The sequence below is a fragment of the Ischnura elegans genome, chromosome 2, assembly GCF_921293095.1.
Source record: "Ischnura elegans chromosome 2, ioIscEleg1.1, whole genome shotgun sequence".
NCBI classification, from domain to species: Eukaryota; Metazoa; Arthropoda; class Insecta; order Odonata; family Coenagrionidae; genus Ischnura; species Ischnura elegans.
In genome coordinates this window covers 72,824,611-72,843,726 of record NC_060247.1, presented here as the reverse complement: position 1 = coordinate 72,843,726, position 19,116 = coordinate 72,824,611, and the positions used below count along the sequence as shown (strand labels likewise).

At 39.2% G+C, this 19,116-nt stretch overlaps 1 protein-coding gene across 1 annotated transcript; it reads left to right on the top strand.

The window, feature by feature from the left end:
* Positions 1-373: 373 nt before the first annotated feature.
* On the top strand, positions 374-18,604 carry LOC124153957 (serine protease snake-like). Its single transcript, XM_046527391.1, has 7 exons — positions 374-520; positions 7,405-7,698; positions 11,781-11,866; positions 12,976-13,085; positions 15,294-15,583; positions 17,240-17,409; positions 18,388-18,604. The coding sequence occupies exons 1-7, from the start codon at positions 442-444 to the stop codon at positions 18,577-18,579; spliced, it is 1,221 nt and encodes a 406-aa protein (XP_046383347.1). The 5' UTR covers positions 374-441; the 3' UTR covers positions 18,580-18,604.
* Positions 18,605-19,116: the final 512 nt, after the last annotated feature.

The window sequence follows — 19,116 nt, the reverse complement described above, 5'->3', positions numbered from 1 at the left end:
TCATAATAATTACGGCAGTTTTCGAACTCCTTTCGCACTTGGGTGATGCTTCGAACGCTAGCTAGCGAACGACCAATTCTCGACAAATCTGTCTTCTTGACTTGAGCTCATGTCTTAAATGATTGAGGTTCCGTAATACACAAAAAAACCGAACGTAATGAAACCGTATTAAAATTCTTGTCTATTTTATAAGCGCATGGGGAGAGGGCACGTGCCCTAAATCCGTCTAAGTACACATCGCCTCTGGTGCGTAGTCATCTTCGGAGAAATTCTCCCGACGGGGAATCACTCGAGAAACGGATTTGCACAAGAATCGCGGACGGTGACGAAAGGGAAGGTCAAGATCGGTCATGTGACAAGCTCGCGCAGTCTCGCCATATACACGAGTGTGACCACCGCCGGACTCTGCAGATGAGGAGCAGCGAAGTGGACTGAAGCACCATGGATTCCTTCAGGCTCCTCCACTGCGCCTTGCTACTCCTGGAACTATTTATCCTCGGCAGCACGCAGTATTACTCCGGTGAGTAAATCAAAGAGGACACAAATTTAACACGCTATTGGCGCGTAATATTTACTCGAACATTTATTTCTAATTATGGCGTGAAATTGCGCAAATGTACGAACGAAATTGGAACAAGAGCTACTTTGCCGTCTGACGTCCATGCATTCTCGCATGCGTTCCAGCAGTTCACCGCTTTACACGACGCAATTTTGGATGCGTCTTCGTACACACATTAGATTGTGCAATTACGTGCCCCGTCTAAAACGTACTTTATCCTTGTTTCAAGCGCCAAGACTTATTTTCTTTTTGTTTTCCTCGCGTCAATTGATACGACCAACGTTTATTCTCCGCTATGGGGACCTCGTCAGGTATAATAACATCGACTTAGTTTCGCGTCAATGGTCCTGTTTTGCCATTACCACCGTTGATTATTACCCAACTCACCGGTCCTACAACTATGCTATTAAATAAAACTCAGCATGTTGACTTTTCGGTGAGCACCCATATATCGTTCAGCCGTAAAGTTTCACCGGTTTCTGTCGGTCTAACGCGACCGTTAAATCTGATCGTGAGAGTAAAGTTCGAATATCCTAGACAGTTTTTCTTTTTCTAGTAATACTGGAAGTCTATGTCAATGGTCATTTCTCCGTTTCTCACTATTGGCCCGGGGAAACCCAAAAATAATTCAGTTTTGCATACAGACACCACCCGTGAACGTTTCAGTATTATAAGTAAGCCATCATCTTGAAATTTAAAGACTTAATTTAATAAACCTTGGTCAACATTTAACTTTACCTCAAAAACATAAATTTTTAATCTAAGAAAATACCGAGGAAAATTTTTAGAATTTAGGGCAGTGGAAAATGCTGACAGGAATCCACTCCATCTACCAAAAAATTTTAAGTTTATAGCTTTTGTTATTCGTAAACTTCAAAATGTAGAATACTCTTCATAAATTAAATATCGTACACTTTCTTCATACGAATATGAATGTCCAATATCTTCAGCGATAACGTGAAATCACTCTTAGTGGGCCAAAAACCGAATGTAACGATGTCGAAATATGCAAAAAAAAGCGTAAGCTTGTCTGTTTTCCTTCCACATAAAGACGAATAAGAAAACGGTTCCGTAATGATTGCTCAGATATATTCTTTCATAACGTTTAAGTAAAAAATGTAAGTGCCCGAGAGCTAACGATAGGCTACGACAAGGGATTTTTTGGTGGATCTGCGTTGTTTTCCGCCGAAGTGATGGAAGTTGTGATGTTAAGTGAGGTGTGATGGAGTGGTGAGTTGAGTACTTATACACTGAGGGCCCGGAATTAAATCCACCGTTAATAGAATACATGAATATTAATATTAGATTTAAGTTTATTTACAGTGACTACCACAAACTTCAAATGTGTAAGTTTACCTAGATTTTCTGTGGCGTTTAAAGGGACTTCATTTGAACCTATTAGGATAGCGTCGTCACGGGACTTTCGAAATGGACAGGTCCATGTTCAAAAAGAAAATAATCATTTCCATCCGCCATCCTCGCTTGTTCAATTTGCCAAACAAACTCGCGAAGGGCGAGGATTGGTCTCCACTCAGGTGCCCGGAACGTACAACCGATCCCTAATTGACATAAAGTACACTTGGAGCCCAATTTTCAATTTAACTCTGAAATCGATTAGCAGATGAAAAATTATAACGGCGATGACTAAATTGTCACCACATTCATTCGAACTCGTGAGTATACAAACGCATACATCGCCGCCCGCTCGAGCAGTTGGTGACCTAAACAAAGGTTTGAGATAAGGAACATAGCGCGTAGTGCTCACGGTGCTGGAGAAATCAAGCTATGTTAACAAGTAGACCATTAAATATCCAAGAGAGAGTTGAAAACTGGAACAGTGCGTCGCCAGTGACCACAGATTTAAGAAGCAAATTGGAAATATGGAAAAGAAATGGTATTTAAATCACAAACTATTTAAGGCGTGCTTATACGATGCATACACCCACACGGGAACATAGGAAAACACATTCAACATCAAAATCACACCGCGTAAACACCCAAAATTGCACCAATGCAAGAATATGTGTCCAGTAAATGGGCCATGTTTTAATTCCGTCCATCAATCCGAGCATTTTTCCAGCCACGTACTTTCACAGGTAAATGCATTGTGTAAATATGGATTTAGAATACGCATAAATCCGACAAACGAACCTTAAATGGCTTGTTGGACGTTTAATGGAAACTTTGATATTGTGGAGCCCTTTTTCAATAATTTCAAATGGTATGTTAATGCAAACAGCGACGATTCAAACCACTATACGAAATTTGTTTGCTTTTCTCTATGCCCCGCAAGGAATCTTTAACTCCATTTGCTTCTGGTAGCCTGTATGTAATTGCCGGTGTAATAATTGCACTGGAAATAAATCCTCAATTGTCGGAATAAATTACGTATTTCGAGCTTTTACAAACCAATTTTCGATACTAACCAATTTCAATACAAACCTATTGAATGAATTTTACGTTGCGCGAGGAAAAAAAACAGGGCATTGTCGAAGTTCGAAGAAACGCGAAAAACTATGCCAAAGATAATTTCCACGTCTCTTTGACAAACATTAGCATATTCTAAGATTTTTCGGCACGTCGACGAATATTTTAACGGTGTTCTTGGCCCAGACTCGAGTTTATTCTACAGACTCCACCAAGGAGAGTTTGCCGTTGAACGGAAGTCATCATACGAGTGGTCGCCACAAGGGCAGGTATATACATTTCTATGAGGCTCCCAAAACCTCACTAATTTATCCGCACTATTTATCCTTACCACTTTTATCTGAACACTACCTTATCATCAAAATGGTATCTGAAGGAAATCTATTCATACCAGGAAGCTCATTGAACTCGAAAGAAAAGTAAGAGAATTATTCATCCCGGAACGAAAAATTTGCATCTATTTTCTGTATTCTCGGTTAAGATCATCCTACGGATACTGAACAATGAACATTGCTGTATTGGATATTCTTTGTTTATTTAGGTCGCACGTTTATTTCATGGAAACAAATTTACGCTTAAAATAATAATTTGGTACCAAAAAATCTTTTAAAAAAGCACTTTTTAGGGGAACCACTATTGTTTTTACTATTTAATTAAAAGCTTCATCGCCACAATAGGCAACATAACGCCCCAGGAGTGGCATTGTAAGCACTCACTGACAATTTTTCTAGCATCACCCGACAAAAGTCATGTAGGAGGGATATCCTGTCACTGTTAGATTTGATGAGCAAGGAAGTATTAGAAAATTTCACCCCAAAATGACAAGTGTTTAATCTCATAGTAGCTGAATTCGAGACTAGTTCATCTTCATAAAATGAAACTAAAAATGCTTCAATACGATCTATAATTTCAGTCTTCACGGGGTAGTAATTATCCATTTTTCAGGGAAATGATTGACAGTGTACTTTTCCTCACTTTTCAATTTTGCTGCCAGTTGTCATTTATAAGGTAGTTTTCTTGGGTAAAAATCAGTTGTAAAGTAAAAGTAAGTTTTCTTAGGCTTGATAAACGGAATTTCGTAAGAATTGCTAAATAAAAGCAATGACTTCGTAATATGCATGTTTTAAAGAACCGACCATGGTTTCGAGGTTGAACGTAACCGTCAGGCACAAACAAAAGGTAAAAAATATACGTGGAAGTAGCAAATAGAATGAGGAATAGGAATAAGAAAGTATGAGTAACACTAGGCATCAAACCGCTCATATTCATAATTTTCCTCAAAGAAATAACTCTTACTATTATAAGTTCAAATCTTAATTTTAAAATAAGTAAACCGCCGAAGAAAGTATGAGTAACTCATGGTAACCAACCGCTCACACCTGTGGATTTGTTAACTTGTGCTTGTGCGGGCTGATGACGTTACAAGTCGAAAAAATGGTCGATTAAATAAATTAAGTGGAATATCTAAATTCTTGATTTTCATTCAAAATGTATCGGTACCCTCGGAATTTTCCTCAAAGAAATAACTCTTGCTAATATGAGTTCAAATATGAATTTTATAAAAAGTAAACCGCCATTCCCACCGAATAGCAGGCGCTTCACGTCTGCCATATGGCACCCGTGCAAGAATAAAACGAAGGGACGAGTTTGGTGAGCGTTCACACTTGAGGAAGGAGGAGGGAGTGCTGACGATTCCCGTGTTTGCTTTAACATGTCTCGCCGAAGTGCTCACCTCGCGACCATGAAAATCCCAGCCTCATGCACCCCTCCCCTCTCCCCCAACCAACTACGCACGGGCTTCTATTTTCCATCCACCACTCATGATCGCGTAAAGTGGTGGTAATGCCCCCGGGGTTACCCAAAGTGACTCGCATAAAACTCTTCCATGGGTTTCAAGAAAAATCTGAAAAGACAAAAATGCCGCAAATTTATTTGTACTCCAAGAACTAAACTATCAATGCCAAAGGCGGAGCGAGCGGAAGAGTCTCGGGTAACACAAGTACCCCTCGAAAGTACCCCCCGAAATGCTTCGGATATCAATTGAAAACGAGTACCCAGGGCGGGTTCACGGAGTTATACTCGTGAAGGCCGGGAACTAAGGAGACTTTTATGCCGGGCGGAGAGGGAGGAAAAAGGAAGGAAAGGCAGTGGGCTGAAGTCGGAAAAAGCTGAACAAAACCGCGAAAATGTTTTTTTTAGTATGGAAGTTGAAGCTTTGCACAGTTATTGTCAACAAATTATTGCATGTTTTGACGCAAACTGTTTTTATTTGTTACATTTTTAAGCAAAATATATGGCCTCAAAGCTGGACAAATTTCGTAAAAATTGCCCGTGATGATTTTTTTTTTCGAAATTCAGCATGTTGAAACTAATGTCACACCTTTTTTTAGGGATTCAATAGCAACAAAATTTTTTATGAAATTCTTAAACGGTTTGTTATTGTTGATTATCATCAATTTTCACGACTTATGGCCGACATGATACAAAATGGCGGACCCTGTTTTTCGTCGAAATTTTGTGCTTATGTAGGATTATAAAAAAAATAATCGCCAAGTTACCTTGAGATTTTATACCAGATATCAACCAAACACTCGTGAGGGCCGGGAACAAGCTGGAGACTTTTACGCCCATACTCTTCAGAAGGGGAGCGGAAGGGGAGAGGAAATAGGAAAAGGAAGCGCCGCCGCCGCGATAGGAGCCCGACGGCGCCTTCGTGGTAGGGATAGGGAAGGAAGGTTTGGGATGAAGTAACCTACGCCGTCATTAAGGCGGCGCGGTCTACTACTAGTGAAACCAAGCTTTGCTGTTCCTATAGAAATGAAAGAATATTCTATAATTAAGAACATCCCACAGATTTTTCAGTAGATTGCTTCGCAAATACATTGGAATCGGGTATTCAGGGCGAGCTCGCAAAGGTTACACTCCTGAGGGCCGGGAACCAAGTGTGGGACTTATACGCCCGTGTTACCTCAGGAGGGGATGAGCAGAGAAAGGAAAAGGGCAAGGAGTCGCCGCCATGATGAATGCCTCCAGGTTAAGGATAGGGATGGAAGGAATGGGATAGGGAACCCCACGCCGTCATCAGGCCGACGTGGGCCACTTTTAGCGAAACCAAGCTTTGCTGTTCCTACAGAAACGAAAGAATATTCTATAATTTAGAATATTCCCCACATTTTTTCGTAGATACAGTCTTAAGCGTACCGCCTCCGAATGGAACCCCTTGAAATATACACCCTCCCCTTGAAAACCGCCCCGAAATATTATTCAGGCTACATCATTGATACTACTATGATCGTCTGTTGTAGATTGTTTAAACTCCCGATGTAAAGGCCTAAATGTGCTGTCATCGGGGGTAATTGAGATGAATAAATAAATAAATAAATAAAATTACCCAAGTGAAAAAATTAGCATTGAGTATAATAGGGCATTAACTTTCGATTTTTCACTTTAGGTTCAGTCTTTCGAACTTGTGGCTCACTGATGTGTGAATAGGCAGCTGAATTCAATACATGAATGAGAGGATTTGGTTGAGGTGGTGGCCAAGTTCTTAGATTATTATGCTGAGATCTCCAGTTCAAATTCTGACAGAGACGGAAAATTTTCGGGTACATTCCGATGTGAAAATTAAAAATCAATATTAAATTTTCACTCAAATTTAATTTCTTGGACGACAAAGATTTCGACATCTGGCGTTTCCTATACCTCCTTTACCGGTAGAATACCTTTGATGAAGGTCGCAAAAACACCAATATTAATGCACTGAGAGGAGAATGGCCTACACAGTCTATATTAGAGCTCGCGTCCTTCAGGTTTACTGCTAAATGCTTTGCCCTACCACGGCCCAGGCCGCCATATCAGAAAGAATCGGTTCATCTAGATCTTCGAGGTACCAGTACGAGTGCAAGCCACCTCCACGGTGTGTGGCACGGGGTGATACCACACCAGGCATGCAGCACTCATCCTATCCTTAATCAGAAACGCGCTCATTCGAAGGACACAGGTAAAGCGCTCAGGACAACAACACATGATCAGACCAGAAACTAGGAGAGTGCAAAGGACACGAACATGCCACCATGCAAATAAAACTACTAGCTGGTAACATCACGGTTGTCCTGATGGTCTGATGAAGACAGTCGTGTAGGGGCAAGCATATGGAAATAACGTTAAGGATGACCTCGAATGAAATATTTGGAACAAGAAAAGAAGGATATGAAAGAAGAGAAATGCGTAGGTGTGAAAAGATTAGCTGATTGGAGAATCGATTGGAGAGTTGCATCAAACCTATGTTAGGATTGTTGAACAGTGATGATGGTGATGAGTCAATAAATGGAAGAAAAGAAAAGTGAGTGTAATAAATGATTCGTGCACGAGTTATAACGTGCCAAAAATTTCAGTTATTGAATGCATTTTCGTTGCAGGTGACCAGTGCAGGGGAAGGAACGGGAGGCGAGGAGTTTGCCTCGACATCTACGACTGTCCGCGGGCCCTCGAGATGCTGGAGTACGGCATCTACCCGAGGCCTTGCGGATTCTTTCACTCGGACCCTCTGGTGTGCTGCACGGGCCGGAGGCCACGACCGCCTTCGACGTCCGCCACAACCCATAGGCCTCCATTCTTCACCACCACTACAACTAGAGAGCCGCCTCCCACGAGCCACACTACCCCAGCGCCCCCGGGACCTAACAGGAAGGTCGGCGAGGCAGCCAAATACTGCAAGTATCCAAGTATCCAATCGCTAGTAGCCTTAAAAGCGATTCGCTACTAACTGTTGTATGCGGGTATGAAAGGGTTGCTGATCCTCGGACTATTAAACAAAATGGATCTCACGCAACTACAGTATAATTTTCTTATTAAATTTCATTCACATACTACCCCGAAAGCCGCCTAAAAAGGCGTGTGGCAGGGGGATTTCGGACATCAGCCATTTACATATTAAAAGCAAATGCTCCCACAAAATTACTACTAGTATTTGTTGAAGTTATTTTATGGTTTGTGGGCCGTTCGGCAAAATATCTCTCGTAATTTATCGCTCCTATTGGACCTGGAAATGTAGTGGGGCTCTAATATGATGTTCTCCGTGCCGCTCTGAAAGATATCTATTCTCATTTTTTAAAGAAATCTGATCCTATGAAAAAGTTTTCAAGTTGAGCTCTACATTTTGCCCTAACAACGAATATTCTGTTTACGTAATCTAAAGGCCTCTATACACGGTGAATGATCATGCGAATGATCATGCGAATGATCATGCTGAATGATCACGTGATCATTCACAGGATCATGCGAGCAAAATAGAACATGTTCTAATTTTTGCTGAATGATCATGCGCATGAAGGTTCTTTCGCGAATTATTCCGTTAAGGCCGTTTTACACGGGGCAAGGAATTGCGCTGGTTAGAGCTGCATTAATTTCTAAAATGGCGTGGAATTGCGCGAATGCATGAACGAAATTAGAACAGGGGCTATTTTGCCGTCTCGCATCCACGCATTCTCGCATGTGTTCTAGCAATTCACCGCTTTACACGACGCAATTTTGATTGCGCCTTCGCACGTACGTCAGATTGCGCGATTCCGCGTACCGTGTAAAACGGCCTTTATACACGGTGAATGATGATGCGAATGATGATGCTGAATGATCATGCGAATGAAATCATTCGCCGCGTATAGCGGCCTCAAGGGTAATTACCATTAATTACATTCATAAACGAAATGCATTTTTTTTCAAATATGGCCATATTAAACACTTGAAAATGACTCGTATAATAAAATCCTTATCTATCCAATAAAAAACGACAAACCAACTGATTTTCACCAGGATAAATATTCCATGCAAATAAATTTAAAATTTAATTCGAAAATAATCAATGTTAAAATGTTAAAGATAGGCCGCAATACCTATTGGAATTGGCAGCTCTTGGCTCCAACGGGTATTTAAGGTTACAATCAGAACAGGATATTATTATTTGGGCATTGGCGGATAAAACTCCTCCATTTAATAATACAAAAGAGATACGACGCAGCAAGGTTTTAGGTGTTGATCCCCCTTGTGGGAGAAACCAGATGAATTGTGTTTATAACTTTTAATGAAAACAATAGCAAAAGTATTTAATATTGAAGATAAAAAATATTTGAACGATTGGTTAACTAAAATCAAAATATCTGTGCAATGAACATATTAATCCTACCATTACATAATCGGTTAGACCGGGTTGGTTGAAAACTTAGTTTTATTCAGGAATCCTACATAAATACAGTTTTTGCGACAATAAGCTTTAGATATGAAAAAATCATGAAAGATAGGCAACCATTGCATCGGCAATACCAAACCAAACGTTCTACTGTTGACTGCAATCTCAGTTATATATTTATATCATTGGCAGGCAGCTGCAACATTAAATATTACATCATTAGCATTATGAATGTAGCTGAAATTTGCATAGAATTCAAATATGACAGTCAATATTATATTCTATAACCATGGGCGTACCCAGCGAGGGGCAGGGGGGGGGCAGCTGCCCCCACCCCTAGAAGCAAAAAATTGCAAAAATCTTTACGCAAAATCAGCACTGAATTGAAACGAAATTATTCAACAAATTTTCATTAAACCTACGAAAAATGATATGTATTAGTATAACATATGTAGCTAAAATAAAGCTATTTTTCAAGGAAATAATCTCATAAACTAGTAAAGCGCTGTAATAATTTTCTTACAATGTTGGTTTCATTACCTTTTCCATGCTAAAATGTCACAACTAGGCTTGCCCCCCTAGACCATGGCTTGCCCCCTAGTTATGATCCTGGGTACGCCCTTGTCTATAACAATAGTTGGACAATAAGGATTGATATTCTTGATTTCAGATAACTTTCTTCGATTAAAACAGTCTTGAGAGCATGCGTATTCAAAGTCTCTTGGTTTATTCCGCGTTGAGCAGACTACCTCAAGTGATTTCCCTCTCAGAAACGCAAATATTGCCTCACCGTCCCGGAATACTTGAGGTGCAAATTGAGAAGACGACCATCACATCGCCACCACATGAAGCGCTGTCCTCGCATAACGGCATTATTCTTTCGCCACATGTAGTTTTACTAAGCTTCTCTGACTTTCAGGAGTAAATATCGGCTTTCCACACCACATACTTTTTCTCCATGGTTGAAACAAAAATGGAAAAGGAGTGCAAAACTAAAAATGAACATAAGCCCCATACGCGACGTATTTCTAACATTACTTACGTTCGTTAAAAATTTCAGCAAATGTTTCGCTAAAGTTTAATGACAAGCTTAAAGTTTGTCAGCGTGAAGTCGTTTTTGAGCTTATAAATATTGTTAAGATAAGAAGTTTTTTAATATTATTGGGATGAACACTACATGGGAAAAGTTTGAGTTTCGTAGTAACTTCTCAAAAGGTGACGCGGAGAAGGGGATTCTACTCCGCCAGGTTTCACAAAAACGGACAAAATGCACACTCACCAAATAACTACTACTGCGTAGACTATAGTCTCAATCAAAATCTTTCACCACCAGAAAATGTAACCTTAATGAGGAGACTCAAACAGCGTAGTGGTGCTCATTCACTAATTCAATATTCGAAGAATTAAGTCTCCATTAAAAATGAGAATTTTCAGATAAAAATCAATTTGTTATTTTTGTAAAATGATGAATAGTCTTTATAAACAAACAAAAATTCAAGTCTTTCAAATAAACCAATCAAAATAAATCCATTCACCTTAGTATTTCTCATTATTCAAGTAAATAATCAATCATTAATAAACATTAAATTGCATCAATAAAATAAGTTTCCTCAATAGAAGCGTAAAAAAGTTTACACTAATAATAATCGATTAAATTACCCTTTTTCGCCAACTAACCTCTGCCTTCGACGGTGGAGACAAGGTCGGTCTGGGGTGATTGGGGGCCCTCGGCTGGGAGTCATTGTGGGGCCCTCCTCCTCATCCCGCCCCCCCCCCCTCGGAAAATTTTAGGGAATCGCATGCCCAGAAATCTATTTTGACGCTATTATGGCTCTTAAAAACCAGATATAAGTAATTAAAAAAATACTATTTCACAGCTTTTAAACTGAAATAATTTATTATGGTTCTATTAACTATTTAGCGAATTTGTTCCATGTAATTGCACTGTACTAATCTAAAAAATCTCAAAAATGACCTTTTCGAATATCCCTTTCAAATAAGCGTCAGGTTCTCTTTAATGTTTTAACACCTTTGTTTTATTTATTTTATATGATATTTTCTCAGTCAGTATGCTGTAAATGAAGTTACTAATAAAAACGTAGAACTTTATAATTACAAAAAAATTTTTGCTCTACGAATCTTATTCTTTTTTTTGCAACATCTTTCATATAGATACACTTCACGATAGACGCGAGCGTTAATGTCCTTAAGCTTGGGACCCTCGGCGATCGCCGACCTGGCCAGACCGCCCCTGGGCAGAGATATTTATGGGATTCATATATTAACTGTCATTTTGAAAATGGAGGGAAATCCCGTTCTATGTTGCCAGTAAATAAAAATTCGCACTCATAACTTGAGTGGATTTCTGATTGATTTCATACGTCAACTCATCCAGTGTAGAAACTACGTATCCTAAACAATTATTTCTGTAAATTTAATAATACTGGCCGATTTCCTTTGAATACGCGTGAACAATGTGAGATATGGCTGTTAATAATAAAAAACATAGTTGCAAGAAATTGATACTTGTGATACTAAAAACTATGGTTTTATGCATCCCATACAATATTAATGTCACTAAAATATCTATTACACCACATTATTTTACAGACTGTGATAGATACAGAGAATTCTGCCCCCTCGTTCCTGTCGTGGCGGGTGGCATTAAGGCTACGCCAGATGAATTTCCGCACATGGTGAGTGCAGGTCCAATGCATGCATAGTTTTTTTTATGATATGTACATTATGTTTAAAACGCAGGGGAAAAGAAAAATGAAAGGATTTAAAATAAATGAATACACGTGTGTCCCTATGATTTACAACCACTCTCCGTGAAAAAATTAATAAATCCCGACTTGATTTTATTTGGTTAACCGTTTTAAAATTATAATTCCCAAGATGTACGTAATTTTTAACTAAACCGCAGAATGTGAAGGAATTTCGCTACATTGAAATTTCACATTAATGAGCTATCCACATGATTACATAGCCGAAAAATCGCTTTCAATTAGTTATTATGATTTTAATCAGTCCTGCAGCCAAGTATTAATCGGCCAGTGGTTCTGTCAGTCAGAAATCATGACTTACGGATGAAATTCGAGAGCTAAAAGAGAGCTACCGTGACTCGTGATTGAAAAATATCGATCGAAATTTCGGTTTTCGAGCAATCGATTTATAATTGAAATTAAAATATCGACTTTTCGACAAAAATTGACATTTGAACCAAAAGATCGATTAACCCAAAAAAATGGACGGTTCTAAAAAATCAGTTTTGTACAAAAAAGGTTTATTATTCATTAGAAAAACACTCATAATGCACATATGAGCAGTAGAAAAAATCTACTAAGAATGATTGAATTATTAATTCAATGGTAAAAATTTACAAATGCACACGCATTAAAGTTTTAGGAACAACACTTCAAACCATTCGGCTTCACTATTTTTTTTTTAATGGTCAGCTGATTGACATGCTTTCTCGATAATAGAAGACGTGCCTTTCCAATTTCACCGGTCTTAGAGAAGTCTTTCGCATTGGACGGTTAGCATTATCATAGGCAGTGACGCAACTGAGATCACTCGAAATGGTCAAGATCGAAGTCGAAAAATCGAATTTGGATGGAAACTGGAAGTTCGTGGCTCGACCTCAATTTCCTCGATCTTTTGCATTTAAAACCGATTTTCAATTTTAATCCAAATCGATTTTTCCATTACTAGCCGTGACCGCTATCATTGAAAAGGGGGAGGAATGAATTATGTATTATGCAACAAGACAGCTGAGCATTTCACAATGTCCTTACATTTCCAGGCAGCCATTGGCTACGGCGATGAGAGCAACATCCAGTGGGCATGTGGAGGAACCCTCATCAGCGACAGATTCGTGCTGACGGCAGCTCACTGCCTACGAGGCGGGCGATTGTAAGTAAACGCCCAGCATCCCCTTCGATCGTGAGAACAAAATAATTATCACCTTCACTAACTGATACTTAAGTTTGCATTCACATGCGGATTTAGGGGGAGGGGAGGGTGGCAGACCCTTAAAAAATAGACAAGACATTTGTTACGGTTATCATTAAGTTCGTTTTGTTTTGAGTAAAGATATTACGCAGCCTTAATAATTTAAAGCCTTACGATTACTAGCTGGGTCGCTTGCAGTTATTAATTTTTTTCTATTTACGGGAAAATCTGTTATCAGTTGTTAAGCCCTTATAAAAACTCGCTTAAATTCACCGATAGCCTTTAAATTCATGTCGAGATGAGCCGCGTAGCATGTGTAGTACGCTGTTCAGCCGCCTTTGGCGCTCCAACAGAAGTGACTTACGTTACCTGAGGATATTTGACGGCATTCATTACCTAATCTTCCCTAACATCTTAACATTGCCTTATATAAGTCCCTTAGCTTACGATAAGCTTCTTATCAATTTCTTCCGTAAGAAAACCATAAGAAACGGTTAACTCTCTTACTTTGTGCTATCTGGGTACAAGTCAACCAGACCGTAGCGGATACAGAAAAACTCCAGGGGGGCTTAAATATATCTTGGGCTACCTTTACTTTAATCGTGAAAAAAAAGATAATCAAGCCACGTACAATGTTTAAGAAAGTTTTATTTTAATTGATTGCACACTTATATAAGACTATACCATCTTATGAAATGAAATTTTAAAATTATGGTTATGCAATGTACGGCGATCTGGGCGGCCTCACAAAGGGCCCTCTGCGCCCCCCCCCCCCCCACATGTATCCGCTACTGCTAGCAGACAGATTTTCCAGTAATTGGTATTCGTTAGTCATCGTTCGAAATAAAGCATCGCCCAAGTGGAAAAGGAGCTCGAAAACTATCGTTATCATATATGTAACTTATTAAAAAATTACATATTAAAACAAGGAGAATATTTCGTGCAGTAATTGTTGTATTTTTTTAGAAAAAAATCCTGGATACGCCCTTGCTGCGCTCGTCAACACTTTTTTTTAGTTTTTATGCCCTGCTACGATAGTTTCATAGATAAATCTCTAAAACAAAATTTCGTGCCGCAACATTGAAAAAATGATGTAAAATAGATATTTTTTAACTTTTTTGTATGAAATTTGGAATCTATGAACTTTCAGCACACAAATTCTCCATAATAAACTAAATTTCATACTATTTCGAATTGAATTTGTCCAACTGTGGACCACGTGGACCGCAATAAACTCTAGACTCTTCATTATACCTAACCTACATGATCAGTATTTCGGTTACTTAAGTAACCGAAATACTGATCATTTGGTACAAAGTGCCTCTGATTTATTTTGGCATTTCTGGTGATTCATCAGTGGTGCATCTTGAGTTATCTACCAATGAATAGAATGGATTTATCCTAGTTATTGACCCTTCCACCAATTATTCCCATTAATGTTGCCATAATTAATTAATCAAGACCCTTTTGACCATTCATCTGAGTGATTGAATTTTGAAATGTAGATGATTTATTATCTCTAAAAGTGTTCATAAAATGAAAAAAAAACTTTCATCGCACCTATCAATGATTTTTAGTCCTTATCACAGAGGGCAAAAAAAATGTAAATCTCGTATATCTCACCTTATAAATGATATTTTTGTTAGCTTTAAGAGAGTCCTTATTTTTTCCCCCTGAACTAAGTATCGTCCATAATTTTCAATGATTTAAATACATTCTCGAAATTTTCCTCTTTCCTTTCCTACAGCTTTCGCAGATTCTCTTAATTCCTCATCATTAAGCATTCAAATGACGACGTCGCGTCGCTCCGTGTTTAATGACAGTGTTTGTCTATAGGTAATTGTTGATAAATGACAATATCTGATTTCACCCTTTTCTGAGGTCTCCCTTTTTTAATCGCTCTAGCTATAACTGTCCGCAGCCGAACTTACTGGAGATGGATCCGTGTAATTCGTTCTTATTTATTAGTTTTTACTTTGTATTCAGTCAAATCTATTAGGGATAGAAAAGTTTATTTCGAACCGTAATCTAACAAGAAAAAGTTCGAAACTGTGATTTTGAGGGAAAATGAAAGAAACTTATCGTAGAATTGTGATATTTGAAGTAGAATCAGCAGTAGAGGCCCTGATTCCATGATCTAGTAACTGTCTCTTATCTGCATTCTCATAGAGGACTACCCAGATGGGTTCTGCTCGCGACGGAACTGCTCAAGGGCGCTCAAGGTGAGGCGACCGCGAGGCGCGGGCAGACGCACCCCGTGGTGAACCACTACCGGCACCCGGACTACAAGCCGCCGGCAAAGTACCACGATATCGCCCTGCTCGAGATCGGTGCCGCCCTGGAGCCGGGCGCCATCCACACCATGTCCAGGGAGCTGCACCCGGCCTGCCTCGACATCTACGACCATTCCAGGACCATCAGCAAGGCCATCGCCACCGGATGGGGAAGGACCGGATTCGGTGAGCGAAACGTTTTTTGTTTGTCTTGCTTGTAATGAAGTCGAGAAGGTCCGATGCTCCGATGGTTTTGGGGTAGTGTTGATTCCTTCCTCACTTTTTTTTGCTGTTTGGTGAATTGAAGTTGATGAAATGAATTAATATTGCACGAAAATGTGCATTTATAATTCCTGAAACAATTTATCTTTGAGCTTAACTAAACGAGAGCTTTGAGCGAGTGTCAGAAATACGATTGCGCAGAGTCAGCCAATTTGAGATTGCTTCATCGTCCAAACTAAATAGGGTGGTTTCCTATTCTTTTTTATAGCCTAAATCGAAAGATAATTACTCCTGGAGAACGTATTTTACGCTTTTAGATTTTTAAATTACGATATCTATTTTTCGCGATTAAATGAAAAGCGAAAATTTTCAAGAGCGCGAAAACGCGGTGGCTAAGTATGAATGCTGGGAAAAGCCCGTGTGACGTTATTCTGGTTCCAGCTGCCGTCGAGTGAGGCAATCTTGGTGCGAGGCTATGAGCGCCGCTACGATGCAGGCTGCTAGCAGATAGTAGAGTACCGTACCCAGCTGGCAGGTAGCGCTTGGCTTAAATACGAATTATTAATACCCTATAAAACGCAGGAAACTTTCCGACCTTATGCAATTTTAAAAGGTGTTTATTAAGAGATGTTTCCCTGAGTTCGGTGCCTCATGCATGCATGGGTAATCTCAGACGATGTAAAACTCCTGACTTCTTATATAGTATCTAGGTCCCTGTGACGTCACGTGCCATGGCATCGTATGGCCGCCTATCTGGCCTTTTTCAAATGAGGTTAAAATTGGCCATTACCATTCGTCTAAACTGGGATTTCTATAACCAAATAATTTGTATATTATGAATACACTGATGGTGGGTAACGAATCGCAATCAATGCCATTCATTTTCTTTAATGAAGTAAACTACCCTATTGTTTTCTGTCCTTGTGAGTCAGAGTGTCAAATAAAATGTTGAAAAGGCTTGATACCCAAGAAAAACCGTTTTCATGGTAACTGCAAAGTGCATCCGAAAAATGTTTGTGTTGTCATAGCTCAGTAACTAAGGAGTTGCAACCCCATGATCATGGACAAAAAATGCTTTAAAATGTTACCCTACCGTCTCCTCAAGTAGGTATTACAGATTCCTCCTGAAACACCGTGTATAGCTGTGAACGCATGCTGACAGTAGGTTCTGATTTGCTAACTTCCCTAAAAGTTATTTTCACCGTAAATATTCTGGATTCACAGTTGTGTCAGAGCAATTTTATCTCCTTCCATTTACGAACATTATTAATATTTCTGAAGCGTACTTGATTATTTTACTTTTTCTTGACTGATTAATAATCATGAATCAATTCTTTAAGATGCATGCAAGTAAGTGCTGGGCAAAAGTATTCTGAGCTATAAAATTGAGCCAGAGAAGTCTTAGCAAGCTTACTAGTCAAATTGAACCTTAAAAGAGGAGGTGCAAAAAATGATTTTTCCATATCAAAACATGATCACTCCAAATCTCTTTCAAACCTTAATTTCTTTCCTATCACTACAGTGCCCATCTACTGAAGTCTTATAATTACTTTCAACCAGCACCTCTTAATATTTGATCGGATGGCTATTATTACAATAGTTCTCATTATATTTTCACAGGAGAAGATGCGAGTCCGGACCTTTTGAAAGTGGACATACAAATTCTTCAAACTTCAATATGCAACAATACATATGAAGTTGAGATTAAATCCACTAACGCACTGCAAAGAGGCATCGATTCCACCATGATCTGCGCTGGAAATTTGGAGGGCGGCAAGGACACATGTCAGGTAAAATAGGGTTTAAGTAGTGGCGCATGGAATTCTAGCTCGCAGCACCCTTCATTTAAAGCACAGTAAAACTGGCTTATCCTGAATTTTAGGGGACCATCATTGTATTGGGCTATAAATGGGACTTCATTATACCTATAATTAAGGATTTTACCTGAAACCTCATACGTTTGCCGACCAATATTCTGTAAATCGTCATTACTTAAACAACACATCCGCAACAATTAACCATTGTCCCATCCTTTCTATCAAAAGGCGTTAAAGGAAAGGATTTTAATATCAACAGTGGAACTATGTGGAGACGGCCACATGTGAGAACAAATGATAATAAGGTAAGGAATGGTTAAGTAGCAAAGATGGTATTAATCCCTTTATAAAAGAGGAAATAATCCCCCAAGGGGCCAAATAAAAGTTCATAAAAATGGGGATTTCGTATCATCTGTATTCATTAGATGCGGGGAAATTTAAATTGACAATCATGGGAAAGCCCAAGGGACTGAGAACTTGCCTCGTTATAGGTGGGATTTCGTTACATACGTGATCGTTATGAGCGAGTTTTACCGTAAACACATTTCCTCATAAGGTTTTAGTCATTATTTTCTCTTGATATTGAAACAGGAGTGTTCAAACCGCTAGAGGTTGCACTGAATAAAACTGTGTGGAAAAGAAAGAGTCATCAATATATTTGTTTAGAAACCACTTTAATCAATGCCATGTATGTTTCAAACAAGGGATTGGTGTCGGGTAAAGACCAGTAGAGCGCTAATGATGGGACTTCTTAACTCCATTAGTACTCATAACATGTTATCTCGTTATCATAAAAATGAAATTATTGATGATTAATAGTTTCGCTGAATAAAAAAAAGTTCTCTTCAGGACCTCATACGACCTGCACAGTGCCGACCCCTGATCCAGATTATTTAATTATTAAATTTGTACCCTCGTTACCTATAATTCTTTTCTCGCTATCTTTCCCAGGGTGATTCCGGAGGCCCCCTGCAAATAGGGCTGTCCAGAGGATGCCTATATGAGGTTGTGGGTGTGACATCGTTCGGTAAAGTTTGTGCCTTTGCGAATTCTCCGGCCATCTACACGCGGGTTCATGAATACATCGAATGGATTGAAAATATTGTTTGGCCGGTGCAAAGAAATTTCTTTTACTTCTTCTAAGCTTAATAAATCTTTTAAAAATTCATTAACTGTCCATAATTTTAACAGAAATCATAAAATCCGCTCAAAGAGGCGAAAATAGAGCATGAGGTTTGAAAAATTCCGGCCATTGCAAGACAAAATTCTTCACCCAAAGTTCTGAGTTAATATCTAATTTACATGGTATGGTATTTGGAGGAGGCGCCCGACTGCTAAGGTCATTTGTGCCACAAAGAAGGAAACCTGGACAGAAACCCAGCGTCAGCATTAGCCTGTGCTTAACAAAGCACCAAGTGGACTAAAGCTTAACTTCCTAACCGACAGTGCTGCAGTTGAATTGCCTCTCACAAAGCACACAAGTAGAAATCAAGCTGTATTTGATAAGTCTCTGCTGCTTCTGGGATTTGAACCAGGATCCAAGGGTGGGAAGCCGGTACCTTAGCGTAAACCAATCGATCCCCTTCCCTTTCTTAATACATTAAACCCTAAAAGCATAATATACATTTCATTCATACATCTCTTGACAAAACATTCCAACCAAAAAATGCATACAATATT